This window comes from Mobula hypostoma, chromosome 7, assembly GCF_963921235.1.
Source record: "Mobula hypostoma chromosome 7, sMobHyp1.1, whole genome shotgun sequence".
NCBI lineage: Eukaryota > Metazoa > Chordata > Chondrichthyes > Myliobatiformes > Myliobatidae > Mobula > Mobula hypostoma.
Window position 1 is genome coordinate 133,771,750 of NC_086103.1, and position 21,751 is coordinate 133,793,500.

The following is a 21,751-nucleotide window of genomic DNA, read 5'->3' on the forward strand; positions in this document are numbered from 1 at the left end:
CCTTGGAGTTTGTCCTTCCAAAGTGTACCACCTCACACTTCTCCAGGTTGAACTCCATCTGCCACTTCTCAGCCCACTTCTGCATCCTATCAATGTCTCTCTACAATTTTCGACAATCCTCTACACTATCTACAACACCACCAACCTTTTTGTCGTCTGAAAACTTGCCAATCCATCCTTCTACCCCAACATCCAGGTCGTTAATAAAAATCACGAAAAGTAGAGGTCCCAGAACAGATCCTTGTGGGACACCACTAGTCACATTCCTCCAATCTGAAAGTACTCCCTCTGCCTTCTGCAGGCAAGCCAATTCTGAATCCACCTGGCCAAACTTCCCTGGATCCCATGCCTTCCGACTTTCTGAATAAGCCTACCGTGTGGAACCTTGTCAAATGCCTTACTAAAATCCATATAGATCACATCCTCACATCCACTGCACTACCCTCATCTATATGCTTGGTCACCTCCTCAAAGAACTCTATCAGGCTTGTTAGACATGATCCACCCTTCACAAAGCCATGCTGACTGTCCCTGATCAGACCATGATTCTCTAAATGCCCACAGATCCTATCTCTAAGAATATTTTCCAACAGCTTTCCCACCACAGACGTAAGGCTCACTGGTCTATAATCACCCAGACTATCCCTACTACCTTTTTTGAACAAGGGGACAACATTCGCCTCCCTCCAATCCTCTGGTACCATTCCCATGGACAACGAGGACATGAAGATCCTAGCCAGAGGCTCAGCAATCTCTTCCCTCACCTCGTGGAGCAACGTGGGGAATATTCCATTAGGCCCCGGGGACTTATCCATCCTAATGTATTTTAATAACTCCAACACCACCTCTCCCTTAATATCGACATGCTCCAGAACACCAACCTCACTCATATTGTCCTCACCATTATCAAGTTCCCTCTCATTGGTGAATACCAAAGAGAAGTATTCATTGAGGACCTCGCTCACTTCCATAGCCTCCAGGCACATCTTCCCACCTTTATCTCTAATCGGTCCTTCCTTCACTCCTGTCATCCTTTTTTTTTCCACATAATTGAAGAATGCCTTGGGGTTTTCCTTTACCTTACTCGCCAAGGCCTTCTCATGCCCCCTTCTTGCTCTTCTCAGCCTCTTCTTAAGCTTCTTTCTTGCTTCCCTATATTCCTCAATAGACCCATCTGATCCTTGCTTCCTGAACCTCATGTATGCTGCCTTCTTCCACCTGACTAGATTTTCCACCTCACTTGTCACCCATGGTTCCTTCACCCTACCATTCTTTATCTTCCTCACCGGGACAAATTTATCCCTAACATCCTGCAAGAGATCTCTATATCGACCACATGTCCATAGTACATTTCGCTGCAAAAACATCATCCCAATTCACACCCGCAAGTTCTAGCCTTGTAGCCTCATAATTTGCCCTTCCCCAGTTAAAAATTTTCCTGTCCTCTCTGATTCTATCCTTTTCCATGACAATGCTAAAGGCCAGGGAGCGGTGGTCACTGTCCCCCAGATGCTCACCCACTGAGAGATCTGTGACCTGACCCAGTTCATTACCTAGTACTAGATCTAGTATGGCATTCCCCCTAGTCGGCCTGTTCACATATTGTGACAGGAAATTGTCCTGGACACACTTAACAAACTCTGCCCCATCTAAACCCTTGGAACTAATCAGGTGCCAATCAATATTAGGGAAGTTAAAGTCACCCATGATAACAAACCTGTTATTCTTGCACCTTTCCAAAATCTGCCTCCCAATCTGCTCCTCTGTATCTCTGCTGCTACCAGGGGGCCTATAGAGTACCCCCGATAGAGTAACTGCTCCCTTCCTGTTCCTGACTTCCACCCGTACTGACTCAAAAGAGGATCCTGCTACATTACCCACCCTTTCTGTAGCTGTAATAGTATCCCTGACCAGTAATGCTACCCCTTCTCCCCTCTTTCCCTCCTCTCTGTCCCCTTTAAAGCACTGAAATCCAGGAATATTGAGAATCCATTCCTGCTCTGATGCCAGCCAAGTCTCTGTAATCACCACTACATCATAATTCCATGTATGTATCCAAGCTCTCAGTTCATCACCTTTGTTCCTGATGCTTCTTGCATTGAAGTACATGCACTTTAGCCCTTCTACCTTACTACCTTTACACCGTTTATTCTGCTTCTCTTTCCTCAAAGCCTCTCTATATGTTAGATCTGGCTTTACTCCATGCACTTCTTTCACTGCTCTATCGCTCCGGGTCCCATCCCCATTGCAAAATAGTTTAAACCCTCTCGAACCATGCTGGCAAACCTACCTGCAAGGATATTGTTCCCCCTCGAGTTCAGGTGCAACCCATCCAATCTGTACAGGTCCCAGCTTCCCCAGAAGAGATCCCAATGATCCAAAAATCTAAAACCCTGCCCCCTGCATCAGCTCCTCAGCCACGCATTCAACTTCCATCTCCTCCAATTCTTACCATCACTGTCACGTAGCACTGGCAGCAATCCTGAGAACGCCACCTTTGAGGTCCTGTTCTTTGGCCTTCTGCCTAGTTCCCGAAACTCACACTTCAGGACCTCATCCCTCTTTCTGCCTATGTCGTTGGTACCAACATGTATCCTCAAACTTTCATAAACGTGCTAAGAAGCAAGAATAGGTTATATTGCTGGAAAAATTCTGAGCCACCACTGAATGAGCAAGTTTGTAGGTAAGTTTGAAGATGTTCAAGAAGTGTACTCTTCTGTATTTGGGGACAATTACCGTAATATTGCTTATGATGTTTGAGCAAAGGTGAGAAATGCAAGACTGACCTTTAATGTGTTTTTGCAGAAGTATTAGCATCCATCATCAAAGATCCCCACCTTCCAGGCTATGCCCACTTCTCACACTATCATCAAGCAGGAGATGCAGAAGTCGTGGGTCAAACACCACCAGGTTCAGGGATAGTTATTACCTTACCCACCATCAGTCTCCTGAACCCATGGGTTTAACTTCATTCACTGCTACTCTGAATTGATTCCGTGATCCACCGACTCACTTTCAAGGACTAGTTGTATTAATGTTCTCAGCATTTTGTCATTTGCAAAGTTTGTTGCATTTTGCACATTGGGGTTTGTCAGTCTTTATGTACGTTTCATTTGTATTCTATTGTATTTTTTCCCTATAAGTGTCTGCAAGAAAACATATCCATACTTCAATAATGAATTTACTTTGAACTTTGAAGTAAATAAATTTTGGTGGAGAGTAATACAGACCTAATGAACAAACAAGAGGCAGATAAAATTTAGTACAGAGAAATGCCAAGTTATACATTTTAACAGAAAGAACAAGGAAAAGTGATATAGACTAAATGGTACAGTTTTTAAGAATGTATGGAAGCTGAGACTTGAATATATATGTTTATGAATCTTTTAAAATAGCAAATATTGTAAGACAGCTTTTAATGTACTTGGGATCATGGGTTTTATAAATGCAATAGCAGGAGGTCTTGCTAATTTGTATGAAACATTAGTTAGTATCAACAGGAGAATAATGTCCAATTTTGGTCATAATACTAGGAAGAATGTTACTGTTCTTGACAGCATGCAGGAAATAATCCCTGGGATATTCCTTGTGTTGAGGGATCTCAGCAGCAGCTGGCTTTCTCTTTGGACCAAAAAAATGTTGCGGATTATACAAGATCATGAGGCTCAAATTTGGAAAAACAAACTTTTCATGGATATAGTTTCATTATAGGGGAAAAAGAGATAATAATGAAATATTTTTTACATATTAGAACAGAAGAGCAAAGGAACAGCCCCTTAAGCCTACAGTATCTGTGCCAAGAATGTTGTCAAATTAAACAAATACCTTCGATCTACACATGATCCATATCCCTTTATTCCCTGCACATGCATACCAGCCCTGACAGCATGTTCCAGGCACTGACCTCTATCTTTTTTCCCCACCCATCCCCTTTAAACTTCCTCCCTCTCACCTTAAAGTTGTGCCCTGTAGCATTTGACATTTTTACTCTTGGTTGACAGGGAAGCTGCTGGCTGTTTGTTACAATCATCTTTGAGCCTTCCCCTTGGCCTCCAGTGCTCCAGAGAAAACAATCCGAGTTTGTCTATCCTCTCATTATAACTAATATCCTCTAATCCTGGCAGCATTCTGGTAAACCTCTTCATAATTCCCTCCAAAGCCTTCATGTCACCCCTGTAACTGGTGACCAGAATTGAATGTAATGCTTCCTGTGTAGCTAAATCGAGGTTTTATACAACTGCATCGTCTCGAGACTCTGTAGTCTAGGTCCCTAATGATGAAGGCAAACATGATGTACGCCACCTTTACCAATCTACTTGCATTGCTGTTTTCTGGGAGGTATGCATTTGGACCCTGAGATCTTCTGTATATCAGTGCCATTAAGCATCTCCAAAGTAATAACACCTTTCAATTGTCCTGATTAAACTCCATTGGCCATTTCTCTGCCAAATCTATAACTGATCTATGTCCTGCTGAATCCTTTGACCACCTTCACTGTTCAGAATGCCACCAACTTTGTATCATCTGCAAATTTACAAGCCAACCCGTCTATATTTTTATCCAAGTCCATTTTAATATAGTTTACGAAATTCTATGTGGACAACATTCACTGCTACCCTCCTCAATCACCTTGATTACCTTAAAAAATCCCACTCAGATTTGTAAGATGTGGCCTGCTCTGCACAAAGCTGTGCTGGCTGTTCTAAATGGAGTTCTTGTTTTTCCAAATATGAGTAAATCCTCTATCTAATTATACTCTCCAGTAGCTCCCCTGCCATTGATATGAGGCAGACAGGCCTCTCATTTCCTGGATTACCTTTCTTTCCTTAAGCAAAGGAACAGTATTGTCTACTCCAGTAGCTTTGGTTTGATGCTTATTTTACAGGCTTATGTGAGAAGAGTGATTGTTGAAACAACTGGATTGCTTTACATGGAACAAATAATGCTATAAAATTCTGATTAATGCATTAGAGGACTTATAAGTAAAATTGCCCCTTATTGTATTCTGTGCTTTTTTCTATGGTTTTAATAGCGATTTTTGATTTGTATCTTGCACTTCTCTATAGATAATTGTTACCATGTTCTTTAGACTATTTTAGCATGATTTCCAATAATTATATTTGAAGCAACATTATTCATGTTTTTATGCTGTTCAATGCAACCATAAGTTAGTGCCAACAATCTAGTTAGAAGACAATGAAAAAATGCAAAATCATATGAAGACTAGTTTTCAATGGAAAAAATGCAAAACCACTAATGTTGTCTGGCTGCTAACAGCACAACATTGAGGAAGTTTGGTAAGATGGCATTTTTATGTAACACACATACTCAAATCATCTTCTATAGTAGCGTTGGTAGCTTTTCATATTTCTGGTTGTCTTAAAATCTTTATATCTTTGTTTTCATGATTTTATTAAAGGTGTTAATGCCAGTAATGCAAGGAAAATGAAGCCTTTTTTATGTACTGTAGAATATAAATGTGCTTGATGGTAGCTTTGTCAATCTGGAGTACCTTAAATCCTTGCAATATTAATATAATTTACCTCTTCAATTTAAGTTGAATGATGGACAAATTGAGTGGACTGGAGGTATGAAAAAGGAGAGAGCAAATTCTACTGGTAAAGCAACTGAACACGGGCTTCTGCTTAAAGGCCAAGAAAGCCAATATTTTGCAGGAAAATAAGGCTTTTGCGGGAAATGCCTGAAAAATTACTTTGTAGAATTATTAAGAAAATAACTGACCAAAATATTAATATTCAATTTTTGAAACGAAGTTTTGGAGTGTACTTTGAATGCTATTGGGTCGTGAGAAGCTAAAATCATATCTGAAGAATATGACAATTTAATCTGGAAAAAATTTAAATAATATTACTTATTGATATGACATTTTGCAATGAAGCATGCATTTAAGTGCTTCTATATTTGAAAGTGTAGTGGTTGCCAAGCAAGTAGACATTTGCCTTTAAATGCTTTCTGCTAAACAAAGATTGAATATTAAAAAGAATAAAATCCTGGTTTTTCATTGCTCTTTTAATAATGTTTATTGCATTTTATACATTACAGTTTTTTAAAATCTTTTGTATTTTCCACACAGGTTTGGGTAAAGCAAGAAGGAAGACGAGTGCAAGAGATGCTTCCCCTACACCAAGCACAGATGCAGAGTTTTCAACAAATGGTGGAAGTTCGGACCGTATATATGATTTGAATATACCAGCGTATGTCAAATTTGCTTATGTGCCGGAGAGAGATGATGAGTTATCGCTTGTGAAGGGATCACGTGTTACTGTTATGGAAAAATGTAGCGATGGCTGGTGGAGAGGTGGCTACAATGGACAAGTTGGTTGGTTTCCATCTAATTATGTTGTAGAAGAAGTTGACGAGGCCACTGCTGATTCACCCAGTTTTTTCTCATCTAGACTGGGAGCAGCAATGAGTAATGGGCAAACCACAAAAGTACTTCATGTGGTACAGACTCTTTACCCATTCAGCTCTGTCACAGAGGAAGAACTAAATTTTGAAAAGGGTGAGATTATGGATGTCATTGAGAAACCAGAGAACGATCCAGAATGGTGGAAGTGTCAAAATTCTAAAGGACAAATTGGTCTTGTTCCCAAAAACTATGTAGTTATCTTAAATGATGGACCTCCTATGGGCAGCTCACATGCTTCTCAGATTAGCTATACTGGCCCATCTTCAACAGGAAAGTTCGCTGGAAAGGAATGGTACTATGGTAATGTCACACGGCATCAGGCTGAAATGGTTCTAAATGAGAAGGGAATTGATGGCGACTTTCTTGTTAGAGATAGTGAGTCATCGGTGAGTATCATGCTGGCCTAGTCAGCAAATTGATGTTTTTGTATAGCTTGACAGTTTTTGAGATTGTATGAGAATGAATTAACATACAACTGTTGTGAGTAGTTTCTGGCAAGATCAATGGTTTAATCTGTTATCAGAATGCTAGTTATTTTTTTGTTTACTCAGAAAACAATTTCATGCCAAGTGTATTTTTTAAAGTGCCCTGCACATGTTGCACTATTTGCCAGTTTTGCAAACACATCGGCTTCTTTCACTCAAGAAATGAAAAATATAATTGTGATGCCTGAAATATTAATACATCTAGGATAAGTTTTTCTTTAGCATTTGCTTGAACATGCTTCAGTCATCGTGTATGCTTTTTGTTTTGACTTGCATGCCATGACTTACTGTTGATTAAAGTTTTTTAAGCTCAAAGCAATGGAAATTTCAATAGCTAATAAAATAGATAGTTTTATTTTTAGTATAACAGGCTAGAATTTCACAGAAACAGGAAAATCTGGACTAATATCAGTTATCACTAGCTCCTATTTGTACAATGAACAAACATGAAGGTCAAACATGAAGGTGAAACTGGCTTCAGATATATTGGCATAGGTTATTTTGCTATGTTAGGTTATCTTCTCTTCCAAGTTTAAAATTAGTTTCTTCTCTGGTACAAGGCAATAATCCTAAATTTCTCTAGATCAAGTGCAAATCATTTTTGTTATGTGGGCTTCAGGATTATACATAAAATACCATGTAGTTATTTTCACATTTGTTTCTGGCCAGTAGTTTTCAGCAAATTTGGATATAAAACCTTCTGAATTTATTTTTAAAGGGGGAATGTTTAGTAGTCAGCTTTTAAGCCAACAGGTGGCACTGTTGGTATATATGAATATATGAATCTACATGCTATAGTGTTATTAAATCTGCAGTTTTGAGCAAAATGGTTTCCCATTTTTCCCTATTCTTGGTTCTAATGTTCCTGCCTGCCTTCCATGTTTCAACCTGCACTTTCCCATATCACAGATGTGGAATGTTGGTACAACAGCTAGTGATATTGCTTATAGTTTTGGGGAACTGGGTTCTGTCCTGAATTTAGGTACTCTCTGTAGACTTTGTATGTTCTTTCTGTGACCTTAGGTTTCCATCATATGCTTCAGTTTCCTCACATGTCCTAAGACACATTGATAGGTTAATTGGCTACTGCAAATTGCCCATAGTGAAGGTAGGTGGCAGAAGAATTAATGGGGAGCTATGTATTGAACTGTGTATTGTAAATGCTAAGTAATACATAAATATTTAACTGCTTCTGTGAAACCTTCCATTATTCCATTTAATAGAATCATTATTCATCCCAATAAATCTATGCTAGCTATTTAAGAGCTTTACTGCTTTCTATTCATTGGCCTTTTACTGCATTCCTTTAAATCATTCGTACATATAAAACAGGAAAGTATGAAGTAAACTGAAGAGCATTTTCTCATTTGCAATCCCCGCCCCACCAACATCTGGAATAGAAAGCTTAATTATAGTTGCTGCTCCTCTGACTCATTTTTAAGACCCTAAAACCTGCTATTATACATTAGATGTTCACACTTTTCTGCTGTGGAAATTGTATCCTTTATATCCATGACAGGTTGACTTAATCTGGTGAAAAATTGTAGCTTCTGATTTTACAGTTTGCCATTAATACAGAATTTAACCACTCATCCAGTATGGCATCAAAAAAAAAATACTGCCTGCTTGGATTTTCTGTTTGAGTTTCTGTGTAATAATATTTTTAGTGAGATTGAGGGAAGAAGTAAGGAAGAGGAAAATGTATTTTGTTAGATACCAGATGGTTCTGATTACTGTCAGCATTAGCTATATATCCTTGTCAATGCCTCCTAAAATATACATTCTTCCTTTTTAAAGTTGTTAGACTGTTTGTCCACACGTTTTCCTGGTTTCCCTTCGTTTAAAGATGAGAACATTGTATCTGTATGCCATCTTTCAGTTTGTTAACACTGATTCTTTGGAATCATTTCAACAGGAAATTAAGATAATTTTAATTTAATTCCATATCTTTTCTAAGACAGAATTTTATTTGCTAATATTTTGGTGTACAAAGGACTAGCTACATTTTTTAAACTTTAATTTTCTGTAGTGTTAAATTTTTATGAATAATTGTTTTTTGATCTGTACATTCCATTAGTTTTTCATCATTAACAAGAGAAAATCTGCAGATGCTGGAAATCCAAGCAACACATGCAAAATGCTGGAGGAACTCAGCAGGCCAGGCAGCATCGATGGAAAAGAGTACAGTCAATGTTTTAGGCCAAAGCCAGATGGATGTCCATTTCCTCCAGAATTTTGTGTGTGTTGCTTCAATTTTTCATCATTGTCTAGTTTTGTTGTTGTTGAGTGCTGTTGAGTTGGCCTCGACTCATGGCGACCCTGTGGATGGTGTAATTGTCCATAGGGTTTTCATGGCAAGATGTGCCAGGCCTTTCTTCCGCACAGATACTGCTGCTGCCCAAGTTGGGATCTGGCCAGATTTGAACTCGGGACCATCTGCCTCAAAGTCCAGTGCTGATGCCACTGCATCACTGGCTGGTGTCAAGTGTCCACTTTTACCCTTTGTAAAATAGAACAACAAATTTGTACATCAGTGAAACTCTTAAGGCTATAAAACTTAAAATATTACAGAAGAGTACAGGTCTTTTGGCCATGATGTTGTGCTGACCTTTTAAATTGCTGTAAGATCATTCAATCCTTCCATCCTACATGGCCCTCAATTTTCCTATTATCCATGTGCCTATCTAAGAATTTCCGAAAATTCCTCGTGTGTCTGCCTCTACCACCTCTCTCGGCAGGTCATTTCACGTACCCACCATTTTCTGTGTAAAGAACTTGCATCTGAAATTCTTCCTATACTTTCCTCCAATCACCTTAAATCATGCCCTCTTATTTTTTTTTGCTCTGGGGGAAAAGTCTCTGATTATCTACTCAATCTAGGTCTTTTATCATCTTGTACACCTCTATCAAGTCATCTCTTATCCTGCACTCTAAAGCGAAAAACCAAGCTCACTCAACCTATCTTCATAAGACACGCCCTCTAGTCCAGGCAGCATCCTGATAAATCTCCTTTGCACCTTCTTTAAAGCTTCCACATTCTTCCTATAATGAGGCTATTGAACTGAGCACAATACACCAAGTGTCTTCTAACTAGGGTTTTGTAGAGCTGCAACTTTATCTCACAGCTCTTGAGATCTCTCAATCCCCCAACTAATGAAAACCAACATACCATATGCCTTCTTAACAACCCTATTAACTTGTCATTGGAATTAAATTGAAACGATTTATATCAGAATGAGGGCTCAGCTACAACTAGGGATATTGATATCTTCGTGCTCTGGATTGAATTCCCAGAATTAGGAGCAAAAATGCATTCCTTGTAGTATTAACATTTTGGGGAACCTGATTGAGGGTGCGGCCCTCCATTGATAATTTCACATAAATGTAATGGTTAAAGTCTGACAGCCAAGGCAATAATATAGTAGCTACCTGTAAGGACTTGTATTGGGCAAGCTGGACTATATCTTGGCTTGCTTGGTTACTGGGGATTGTTCCTGGGACTGATAGCAGCTCCTCTCTGGTGAGATCACAGCTGTTTGGCTGGGAACACAGCTGATGACAGTATTTTGCATGAGGATTGCAGGACGGCAAAGTGCATTACACAGCCAGAGAGAATATATTTATTTTAAAGCACAGGTGGGAGATAGGGCACATACTTGTGGCTGTTTGGACACCAGCACCAAGTGCTCTAATTTGAATTGGCACTCTCAAGGTGATATTAAGAAAATCAAGTGGGGTACCAGTGCATAATGGTTTAAAATACCAGTCAATATTTCAACAATTGTACTTAGTAATTTGTATAATTTTGACAGCTAGAATATTCTACCTCTCATTGCTCTCCTCATATTACCTCATTAGGTATGCAGCATGAGTGTGAATAGATTAAGTCAGAAAGCTTGGTACAAATGAAAATGAAGAAATTTATTGTCCTGTTCTCCACCCACAGCCCAATCTGTTACTGGTGTAAAATGATGTAGTTCTGTGAAAATGATTAACTCTGAAGTGCCTAGCAGCTTTTTCTTCAATCGTCAGTTCTTCCAGCCATTTGCAAGTTACTTTCACATCAGTTCTGTGAGTTAATTGGAGGTTAACAACTTAGTACATCCATTTTGTTTGCATAACTTAATCAAGATATATATGAAATTCAGGAGGATCTCCCAGAACTTGACTTTGTAACTTGATTTCTGATGAAGTTGCAACCTGCCATTTGATTCAATGTATCTGATCAGTTTCCTAAATGTGTATGGTAAAATTAATTAATGCATTAATGAATTAATCGGACATTAATTTTATTTCAGTACGTTCTTGGTCTAGAAACACACTGTTCAACCATAAAGGACACAATCTAATGAGATGGTGTGAAAGTGTTAATTTAATCAGATAATTTTGCTGGAGTAAATATTTGAAGGTTGGTGTTATGCAAACAGTATAATCAGAGCCAATTATTTTTCTCTTTCAGCCAAGTGACCTGTCAATATCATTAAAAGCATCAGGAAAAAACAAACATTTCAAGGTCCAGCTAGTAAATGGAGTGTATTGTATTGGGCAACGTCGATTTAACACAATGGATGAATTGGTAGAACACTACAAAAAGGCACCTATCTTCACAAGTGAACATGGAGACAAGTTGTATCTAATCAAACCCCTGCAGTGATAAAGGCTACAGACCTGGTGGTGACCAGGTTTAGCAAAGTCTTAGGTCTGAACAATTATAAAGAATAAAGATGTTAAGAGATTCTGATACTTTGTTCTCTATGGATTTGCCTCTTTGAGTGTCATTAATTATATTTTTCTTTTGTATTTTATATATTTTCCCTGTTCATTTGCCTGCTTGTCTTTAATTCTATTAAACATGTTGCCTTCCAAAGGTTATGTTGAACCTCTTCACTTTCTTAGTGTTCACTTTTGTACTCGCTTGGTCTAGATTTTCCCAAATGTACACTTAATTAGCTAGAAAATGGATGATTAGAAGATGCTGTCCTTGAAACTGCAGTGTTAATTAATCCAATTAAAACATTCACTAATTATATTCTTTTTGAGAAAACTATCGGGCACAGTTTAAATGCACTGAAGCTACAGCTAATTAAGAGAAAATAGATATAACAAATGTGGCACCAAGTACTATACTTTTTGCTTATGAAGTAGTTACTGAGATTTCCTAGAATCTAGAAGTGCTTTACACTGTACTCTATATAATTTTAATTTCACATAAAGATTATATCAATAGAATTGTCAACACTTAACTTGCTAGACTACAAAGGAAAATTGTAGAAATAAGTGTAACAAATTTTGATCTGTAATTTGCATTTAGTGGAAAGTACAGGCTTAGGATTAATGGAAATCAGGTGTCTGTAATGTCAGAATCTGAAGGGCAATGTTATCTGTGCTTTCAGCTGTGCCACTCACTCTCATTATGCTTGTTTCCAGTAAATAATACGTATTTAATTGTCACCATAATATGTAGCAGGTTGTTGACACTAATAAGTGAGATTAATAAAACTGATCATTTTGGGGGTTACTAGCATGAGATGTGTAGTTTGTGATTTTTTTTACACTTTACACATTTTAGTTCTGTTTAACATATCATTTTAGAAGCATAGTTTTAGTACTATAGTTGTGTAGTCAGCCCAAAATGAACTTTAAAATTATTGCATATCATCCCCTTAAGCATTTGTCACATTTTTCTATGACACAATATGTTTTTATTTATGCTAAACAAAGTTATTCATAGTTTCTCTTGGAGAAATCTACTTTTGTATTTTTCAGTTTATGAAAATGTGTCTAAATGAAAACAATGATTTCAAGTTATCACTGACAAAAATTAAGTAAAAAAAAGTAATAACACTAATTAGTCTAGTATGCTAAATAGTTTAGAAAGTGTTTTCCAATGTATTCCCATTTGTAAAGGGGTGTCAATTACATATTACAAAATTAACATTAGACTGGACCAAATTCTAGAACAACTTAGACAAAATGTTTTTAGCTACCTTCATTCCAGTTTCACTGAACACTTTCTGTAACTTTATCATGCAATCATTGTTTTGCATACAGACAAAACCTTGCAAGTTGCTGTTGCACATGGTTTTGGCCATTATTTTCTTTGTATTGAATGTTCATTTTTTTGGGGAGAAGAATTCACTCTTCAGTCCCTGACAATTTACATGTGCAGCTTAATAATATCTTTTTTTTTCAGGTCTGGCTGTCCTGTCTTGGAAAGTTGGTTGATTTGTTTCTTTGTGTAAATGTGTGTTCTTAGTTTAGGATTAAATATAAATGAAGTGATGCCACATGTAAACATAAATGAATTGTTTCTTGAACAATAATTTTTCCCATCAGCATGAGATACAGAAATATTTGCAATTGTACATAAAATTTTGTCACATTTTGAATATATTTTCTATCATTTACATGAATTATTAATTAAAAATGAGTTATAAAAACTATTTCACAGAACCATTCAGCTTACTGACCAGCACCCTACACTAGTTGAATTATATTCTTGCCATATTCCTATGAACTACCCCAATTTCTACCTGACATTTGTTCACTTGCAGGAATTTACAGTAGCCAATTAACCTACTAATCCATATGTCTTAGGGCTGTGGAGGGGGTGGATCAAGAGTGCAAATTCCGCTCAGGTGGTACTGGATAACTGAATTGAACTCTAGTCACTGCAGCTCTGTTCTACTGGATGTGCAACTCCAGCTCCATTTGGCACAAACCCACCCTGAAGACCATTATTAAAGCCAGCTTTTAAAGTCTGAGAATGGCACTTTATATTTGATACTATTTTATTCGCTCTTTGAACAATCAAAGTCTTTACAATTTCGTAATATGTTACAGGACAAAACTGAATGGAGTTTTCCACATGTAGACTTACAAAAATACATTACAATTTTCTCCGTAACTTCCGCCACCTCCAACGGGATCCCACCACTAAGCACATCTTTCCCTCCCCCCCTCTCTCTGCATTCCGCAGGGATCGCTCCCTACACAACTCCCTTGTCCATTCGTCCCCCCCATCCCTCCCCACTGATCTCCCTCCTGGCACTTATCCGTGTAAGTGGAACAAGTGCTACACATGCCCTTACACTTCCTCCCTTACCACCATTCAGGGCCCCAAACAGTCCTTCCAGGTGAGGCGTCACTTCACCTGTGAGTCGACTGGGGTGATATACTGCGTCCGGTGCTCCCGATGTGGCCGTTTATATATTCGTGAGACCCGACGCAGACTGGGAGACCGCTTTGCTGAACATCTACGCTCTGTCCGCCAGAGAAAGCAGGATCTCCCAGTGGCCACACATTTTAATTCCACATCCCATTCCCATTCTGACATGTCTATCCACGGCCTCCTCTACTGTAAAGATGAAGCCACACTCAGGTTGGAGGAACAACACCTTATATTCCGTCTGGGTAGCCTCCAACCTGATGGCATGAACATTGACTTCTCTAACTTCCGCTAGGCCCCACCTCCCCCTCGTACCCCAGCTGTTACTCCTTTTTATGCACACATTCTTTCTCTCACTCTCCTTTTTCTCCCTCTGTCCCTCTGAATATACCTCTTGCCCATCCTCTGGGTCACCCCCCCCCGTCTTTCTCCCTAGGCCTCCTGTCCCATGATCCTCTCGTATCCCCTTTTGCCTATCACCTGTCCAGCTCTCGGCTCTATCCCTCCCCCTCCTGTCTTCTCCTATCATTTTGCATCTCCCCCTCCCCCTCCAGCTTTCAAATCCCTTACTCACTCTTCCTTCAGTTAGTCCTGACGAAGGGTCTCGGCCTGAAACGTCGACTGCGCCTCTTCCTATAGATGCTGCTTGGCCTGCTGCGTTCACCAGCAACTTTGATGTATGTTGCTTGAATTTCCAGCATCTGCAGAATTCCTGTTGTTTACAATTTTCAATGTGCTTTGTCTGCTGAAAGTAACTTCTGCATAGATAACCTTATAGAGAATTGTTAAGATTCATATCAAGATCTGTTACTATAACAATCCATGTACTGACCTATATTGTACTCTTGGCAATTCCTGTTTTCTTACAGAAGTTTGTTCTATCTAGTCCTAAAACATGGATTTTTCACACCCACAGAGTCTTGGGCCAAAGTGCACTTTTTAAGTCATTATCTTTTGCTAATGTTATTGCACTCGATTCTTAACTAGCATGCAAATTCTCCCAAGGGGAAAGTGTTATTAATGGTTATCGGAATGTACTCAGTGCTGAATATATGGCAATAGAAGGCATAGCCTCAGAATAAAAGGACGTTACTTTAGAACAAAGATGAGGAGGAATGTCTTTAGCCAGAGGATGGTAAATCTGAAATTCATTGCCACAGATGGTTATGGTTATGAAGCCCTTGGTTATATTTAAAGAGGAGGTTGATAGGTTCTTGATTTGTAAGGGCGTTAAAGGTTCTGGAGAGCAGGCAAGAGAATTGCGTTGAGAGGGATAATAAATCAGCCGTGATCAAATGGTGGAGAAGACTTGATGGGCTGAATGAACTAATTCTTTTATGTCTTGTGGTCTAATCCCTCGCATTAACTGCAAAAGGGCCTATCTTGCAGAGTAACATTCAGATGGATAAGGCTTTGAGAAGAGCTAAGTAGACCTCCGAGTTATTTACAAATATTAACCAATTTCTTCAGAAAAGGCAACAATCCGGATTAAGAAGTTGTAGAACCTGGGCCTCTGTACCTCCCTCTGTAATTGGATCCTCGACTTCCTAAGTGGAAGACCACAGCTTGTGCAGATTGCTGATAACATTTTCTTGGTGGCAATCAACACTGGTGCACCTCAGGGCTGTGTGCTTAGCCCACTGGTCTGCTCTCTATATATCCATGACTGTGTGGCTAGGCATGGCTCAAATACCATATATAAATTTTCTGATGATACAACCATTGTTGGTAGAATCTCGGATGGTGAGAAGGCGTACAGGAGCTAGATGTGCCAACTAGTGGAGTGGTGTCACAGCAACAACCTGGCACTCAATGTCAGTAAGACGAAAGAGCTGATTGTGGACTTCGGGAAGGGTGAGATGAAGAAACAGATCCCAAGGAATCAGAAGTGGGGAGATTGAGCAGTTTCAAGTTCCTGGGTGTCAAGATCTCTGAGGACCTTACCTGGTCCCAACATATCGATGCAGCTATAAAGAAGGCAGGACAGCAACTATACTTAATTAGGAGTTTGAAGAGATTTGGTATGTCAATAAAAACACTCAAAAACCTCTATAAATGTACTGTGGAGAGCATTCTGACAGACTGCATCACTGTCTGTTAAGGGTGGGGTCTACTGCACAGGACTGGAAGAAGCTGCAGAGGATTATAAATTTAGTCGGCTCCGTCTTGGGTACTAGCCTACAAAGTACTCAAGACATCTTCAAGGAGCAGTGTCTCAGAAAGGCAGCTTCCATTATTAAACACCTCCAGCACCCAGGACATGCCCTTTTCTAACTGTTCCCATCAAGCGATACAGAAGCCTGAAGGCATAAACTCAGCGATTCAGGAACAGTTTCTTTCCCCCTGCCATCTGATTCCTAAATGGACATTGAACCCTTAGACATTACCTCACTTTTTAAATATATTATTTCTGGTTTTTTGCACGATTTTTAATCTATTCAATATGCATATACTGTGATTGATCTACTTATTATTTTTTCTCTTCCTCTATGTATTACATTGAACTGCTGCTGCTAAGTTAACAAATTTCACGACACATGCCGGTGATACATCTGATTCTGATTCTAAAATACAAAAGAGATGTATTTTATATATAGCTTTGTTTTTAATTTCATTTATTCCTTCAATCATCAACTATATACTTTAGATTAATGAGTTCTACCTTATCAGCATTTTTGAAAGGGAGAATTTCAGAAGCAGCCTCACTGTAATAGAATGATCACGCAACTTATAGGAGCAGTTTTTGAACTGGACATGCAAAACTCATCCCTCAATATATGTCAATATATCATGGTCCAGTGGTCTGATTTTAAAGTTTTCTTTATTGTTCCTTTAATCGCAGTTCATTTCACAATTTATTGTATAAAACCAAATAATGATTTAAATACTGCAACGCTTAAGGCTTCAGTTCAATTCGACTCCCAAAGCCAATTTTATTTAGCCAGTGCAGTTTATGTATAGCTAACAAGTGGGTAGAAGTATTCATTGTATACTTATGTCTTAGGTCTGTAGCAGAGCAAAATTAGTCCCCAGGAAGATCAATGTGGTAATCTATGTGTGCAACTGAAAGAGATGGGTGAACCAAAGCAGCAGTGAGGTCATGGACCCTATACAGATTACAGAGGAAGACGAGATTGCTGTCTTGAGGCAGATTAGGCTGGATAAATCCCCAGGGCCCTGACAAGGTGTTCCTTCAGACCCTATGGGAGGCAATTGCAGGGGCCTTAGCAGAGGTATTTAAAACATCCTTAGCCACAGTGAGGTACCAGATGTTTGGAGGATTGCTAATCTTCCATTGTTTAAGAACAGCTCTAAAAATAAGCCAGGAAATTATAGGCTAGTGAGCCTGACATCAGTAGTGGGAAAGTTATTGGAAGGTATTAAGGACAGGATATAAAAGTGTTTGGATAGAAGGGGACTAATTAGGAATAGGCAACGTGGTTTTGTGCCTGGTAGATGATGTCTCAACCAGTTAGTTTTTCAAGAAAATTGATAAAGGCAAAGCAGTGGATGTTTTGTATGTGGACTTTAGCAAGGCATTTGACAAGGTCTTGCATGGGAGGTTGGTCAAGAAGGTTCAGTCACTTGGCATTTAAGTTGAGGAAGTAAATTAAATTAGACATTGTCTTCATGGGAGAAGCCAGGCAGTAGTAGTGGATAGTTGCTCCTCTGGAGGCCTACGACAAGAGCTGTGCCACAGGGATTGATGCTGGGTCCGTTGTTGTTTATCATCCAGATCATTGATGTAGGTGATAATATGGCTAATTTACAGATGACACCAGGATTGGGGGTATAGTGGACAGTGAAAAAGGCCATTGTAATTTGCAATAGGATCTGCATCAGCTGGAAAAATGGGCTGAAAAATGGCAGATGGAATTTAATACAGACAGGTGAGGTATTGACTGTTGGTAGGACCAACTAGGATATGTCTTACACAGTGAATGAGCACTGAGGAGTGTGGTAGAACAAACGGATCTGGGAATGCATGTCCATAATTCATTGAAAGTGATGTCACAACTGGAAAGGGTTGTAAAGAAAGCTTCTAAGACATTGGCCTTCATAATGTATTGAGTACAGGAGATGGGATATTGTGTTGAAGTTGTATAAGATGGAGAGGCCTTATTTGGAATAATGTGTGCAGTTCTGAAGGGTTATAGTCTGGATGCTGGCTGATGGGAATAGGCAGAATAATGGTTTGGCACAGGTTAGATGGACCAAAGGGCTTGCTTCTGCTGTAGTGTTGTATGACTATGTAAATTAGTGCAGAAAGAAAGGGAAAAAATAATGACGTAGTGTTCATGAGTTCATTGTCCATTCAGAAATTTGACGACAGAGAAAGAAGCTGTTCGTGAAACGTTAAGTGTGTGTCTTCTGGCTCCCGTGCCACTTGACTGCAGCAATGAGAAGAGGGCATGTCCTGGGTGATGGGGTTCCTTAATGATGGATGCCAGCTTTTGAGGGATCATTTTTTTAAAGGTGTTCTGGATATTGCGGAGGTTAGTGCCCATGATGGAGCCGGCTAAGGTTACAACTTTCTGCAGCTTTTTTTCCCAGCCCTGTGCAGTGGCCCCTTCATACCAACAGTGATGCAACCAGTTAAGATGCTCTTTGTGGTACATCTGTAGAAATTTGCAAGTGTCTTTGTGACATACCAATTCTCCTCAAACTCCTAATGAAATATAGCCACTATCATGCCTTTTTTGCAACTGCTCACCTTTTCCACTGCTGATTGCTCAATGAAGACTGTGTCTGTTCCCTCAACTTCTCCTTTCTGAAGTCCACAAATAATTCCTTAGTCTTATTGACATTAAGTGCAAGGTTGTTGCTGTAACACACCTCAACCAGCTGATCTATATTACTACTTTATACCTCTTTGTCACCATCTGAAATTCTGCCAACAATAATTGTGCCTTTGGCAAATTTATAGCTGGTGTTTATGCCTAGCCACAATCATGGGTGTAGAGCAGTGGGCTAAGCACACATCTTTGAGGTGTTGACTGTCAGCAAGGGGAAGATGTTATTTCTGATCCACACAGACTGTGGTCTCCTGTTGAGGAAGTCAAGGATCCAGGTACAGAGGCCCAGGTTTTAGATCCTGTTGATTAAAACTGAGGGTATGGTTATGTTGAATGTTGACCTGTAGTCAATTAACAGCTACCTGACATGGGTATTACTATTGTCTAGGTGATCCAAGGACAAGTGGAGAGCCAGTGAGATTGCATCTGCTGTCGACTTATGACGATAGGCCAAATTGCAGTGGGTTTAGGTCCTTGTTTAGGAGTTAATTCTAGCCATGACCAACCTCTCAAAGCACTTCATCACAGTTCGTGTGAGTGTCGCTGGGAAATGGTCACTAGGCAGCTTACTGTGATCTTGGGTACTGGTATGATTGTCGCCCTTTTGAAACAGGTGGGAACCCCTGACTGCAGCAGTGAGAGATTGAAGATGTCCAGAACACTCCCGCCAGTTGGTTGGCGTAGATTTTCAGTGCCCTACCAGGTACACCATCGGGACTTGACACCTTGTGAAGGTTCATCCTCTTAAAAGATGTTCTGATGGCATTCTCCAAGACGGAGATCACAGGGTCACCAGATGCTGCAGTGATTCACACAGGTGTAGTTTTATTCTCCCTTTCAAAGTGTGCATAAGAGATGTTCAGCTCATCTGGGAGTGAAGCGTCGTATTAGATTTTGCTTTGTAGGAAGCATTGGCCTCATTGGTCCTCACCACTGGTGCTGTGGTCTTCAGTCGTTGTCAATATGCTGGGAGTAGAAGTGCAGCCAGGTGATTAGACTTTCCAAAGTGGGGGTGTGGGACATCACAGTAAGTGTTCTTGGTGGTGGTATAACTGTGGTCAAGTGTGCTGGCTTCTCTTGTTCCATTGGTGATAGTTGTTCAGAGACCTCTTCAAGCCAACCTGGTTAAAATATTCTGCATTGATAGGGGAGGCATCAGGTTGCAGAGTTTCATACCTGCTGATTATGTTGCTCAGCTCCTCCAGTGCCCTACTGATATTAGCCAGAGGTGGAATGTGCACCACTATCAGGATGATGGCAGAACACTCAGTCAGCAGATATGATGGACAATATTTGACTGCTAGATGTTCCAGGTCAGGTGAGCAGGACTGAAACAGAACTGCCATGTGTATGCACCATGGTAAGTTAATCATACTACACCTCTTCTGCCTTTAAAAGACCGAGCTGTTCTTTGCAGAGAATGGTGAAGCCCTTGGGCTGCCGTGCTGCATCCAAAATGGTAGGTGTGAGCCAGTTGTCCATGAAGGAAACTACACAGCAGTCCCTGATGTCCCTCATACAGCAATCTTACTGAGGTCTTCAGTTTTATTTTTCAGAGACTGTACAGTTGCAAGAAAAAGTTTATGATCCCTTTGCAATTATCCATGTTAATTGCTCATAAAATATGGTCTGATCCCCATCTAAGTCGCAATAATAGACTAACACAATCTGTCTAAAAACTAATAACACTCAAACGATTGTACTTCTTGTCAATACTGAGTACACCAGTATTAAACAATCACATTTTAGCTTCTAAAAAGTATTGGAGATGTGGGTTGTAGGGGTGCTCTGCTGTATAAATATATATCAAAAACACACAAAGTCAGGTTACTGCCAGCCTGCTTTTCTCTAGAAAGATCTGTTTTTATGCACCATGCCTTGATCAAAGTAACTTTCCGAGAATCTTGCAAGAAGAATTGTAGAGATGCAGGAAGCTAGAAAAGGCTTCAAAAGCATTTCTAAAGACCTGAGTGTTCATCAGTCCACAGTAAGAGAAATTGTCTACGAATGGAGGAAATTCAGTCCTGTTGCTACTCTCCCTAAGAGTGGACATCCTGCAATGATCACACCAAGAGCACAATGTGCAATGCTGAAGGAGATGAAAAAGAACCCAAGGGTAACTGCAGAAGTCTCTAGAACTTGCTGAAGTCTCTGTTTTTGTGTTCACTTTAAGAAAAACACTGAACAATAGTGGTGTTCATGGAAGGACACCACGGAGGAAAGCTCTGCTCTCCAAAACAAGTCATTGCTGCACATCTCAAGTATGCAAAAGACTACCTGAATGTTCCACAATGCTTCTGGGGCAATGTTCTCCGTACAGAAGAGACAGAAGCTGAACTTTTTGGGAGAAGTGCACACCACTATGTCAGGAGGAAAAAGGGCACTGCACACCAAAACCAAAACCTCATCCCATCTGTGAAAGGTGGTGTGAGGAGCAACCTGGTTTGGGGCAGTTTTGCTGCCTCAGGGCCTAGACGGCTTGCAATCCTTGAGGAAACAATTAATTCAATATTCTATCAAGACATCATACTGGAGAATGTCAGGATAACATTCTGATTTCTTAGTGTCCAGTTTCCAACACTATTCGAACAGAATGAAAGAGTAGACCAACTTTGAAGTTCTTTGTTCTTTGTAATTTCAAATAATCAGCCTTTATTGTTTGTATCAGAAATTGGGGCTCTCAAACTTCTGGTAATTACATTCACCATTTCCCATTCCTGTCTTCCCTCTCTCATCTTATCTCCTTACCCGTTCATCATCTCCCTCTGGTACTCCTCCCCCCTCCCTTATTTCCATTGTCTTCTATGCTCTCCTGTCAGATCCACCTCCTCCAGCCCTTTACCTTTTTCAGCAATCAACTTCCCAGCTCTTT

At 39.8% G+C, this 21,751-nt stretch overlaps 1 protein-coding gene across 1 annotated transcript in view; it reads left to right on the forward strand.

Moving 5' to 3' along the window:
* Nucleotides 1–13,403, forward strand: part of nck2b (NCK adaptor protein 2b) — an 87,799-nt gene extending 74,396 nt beyond the window's left edge. Inside the window, exons 3-4 of the mRNA XM_063054047.1 lie at nucleotides 6,095–6,816; nucleotides 11,375–13,403. Coding sequence (XP_062910117.1) covers nucleotides 6,095–6,816; nucleotides 11,375–11,569 — 917 coding nt within the window. The 3' untranslated portion in view covers nucleotides 11,570–13,403. The remainder of the gene's footprint in view (nucleotides 1–6,094; nucleotides 6,817–11,374) is intronic.
* Nucleotides 13,404–21,751: the final 8,348 nt, after the last annotated feature.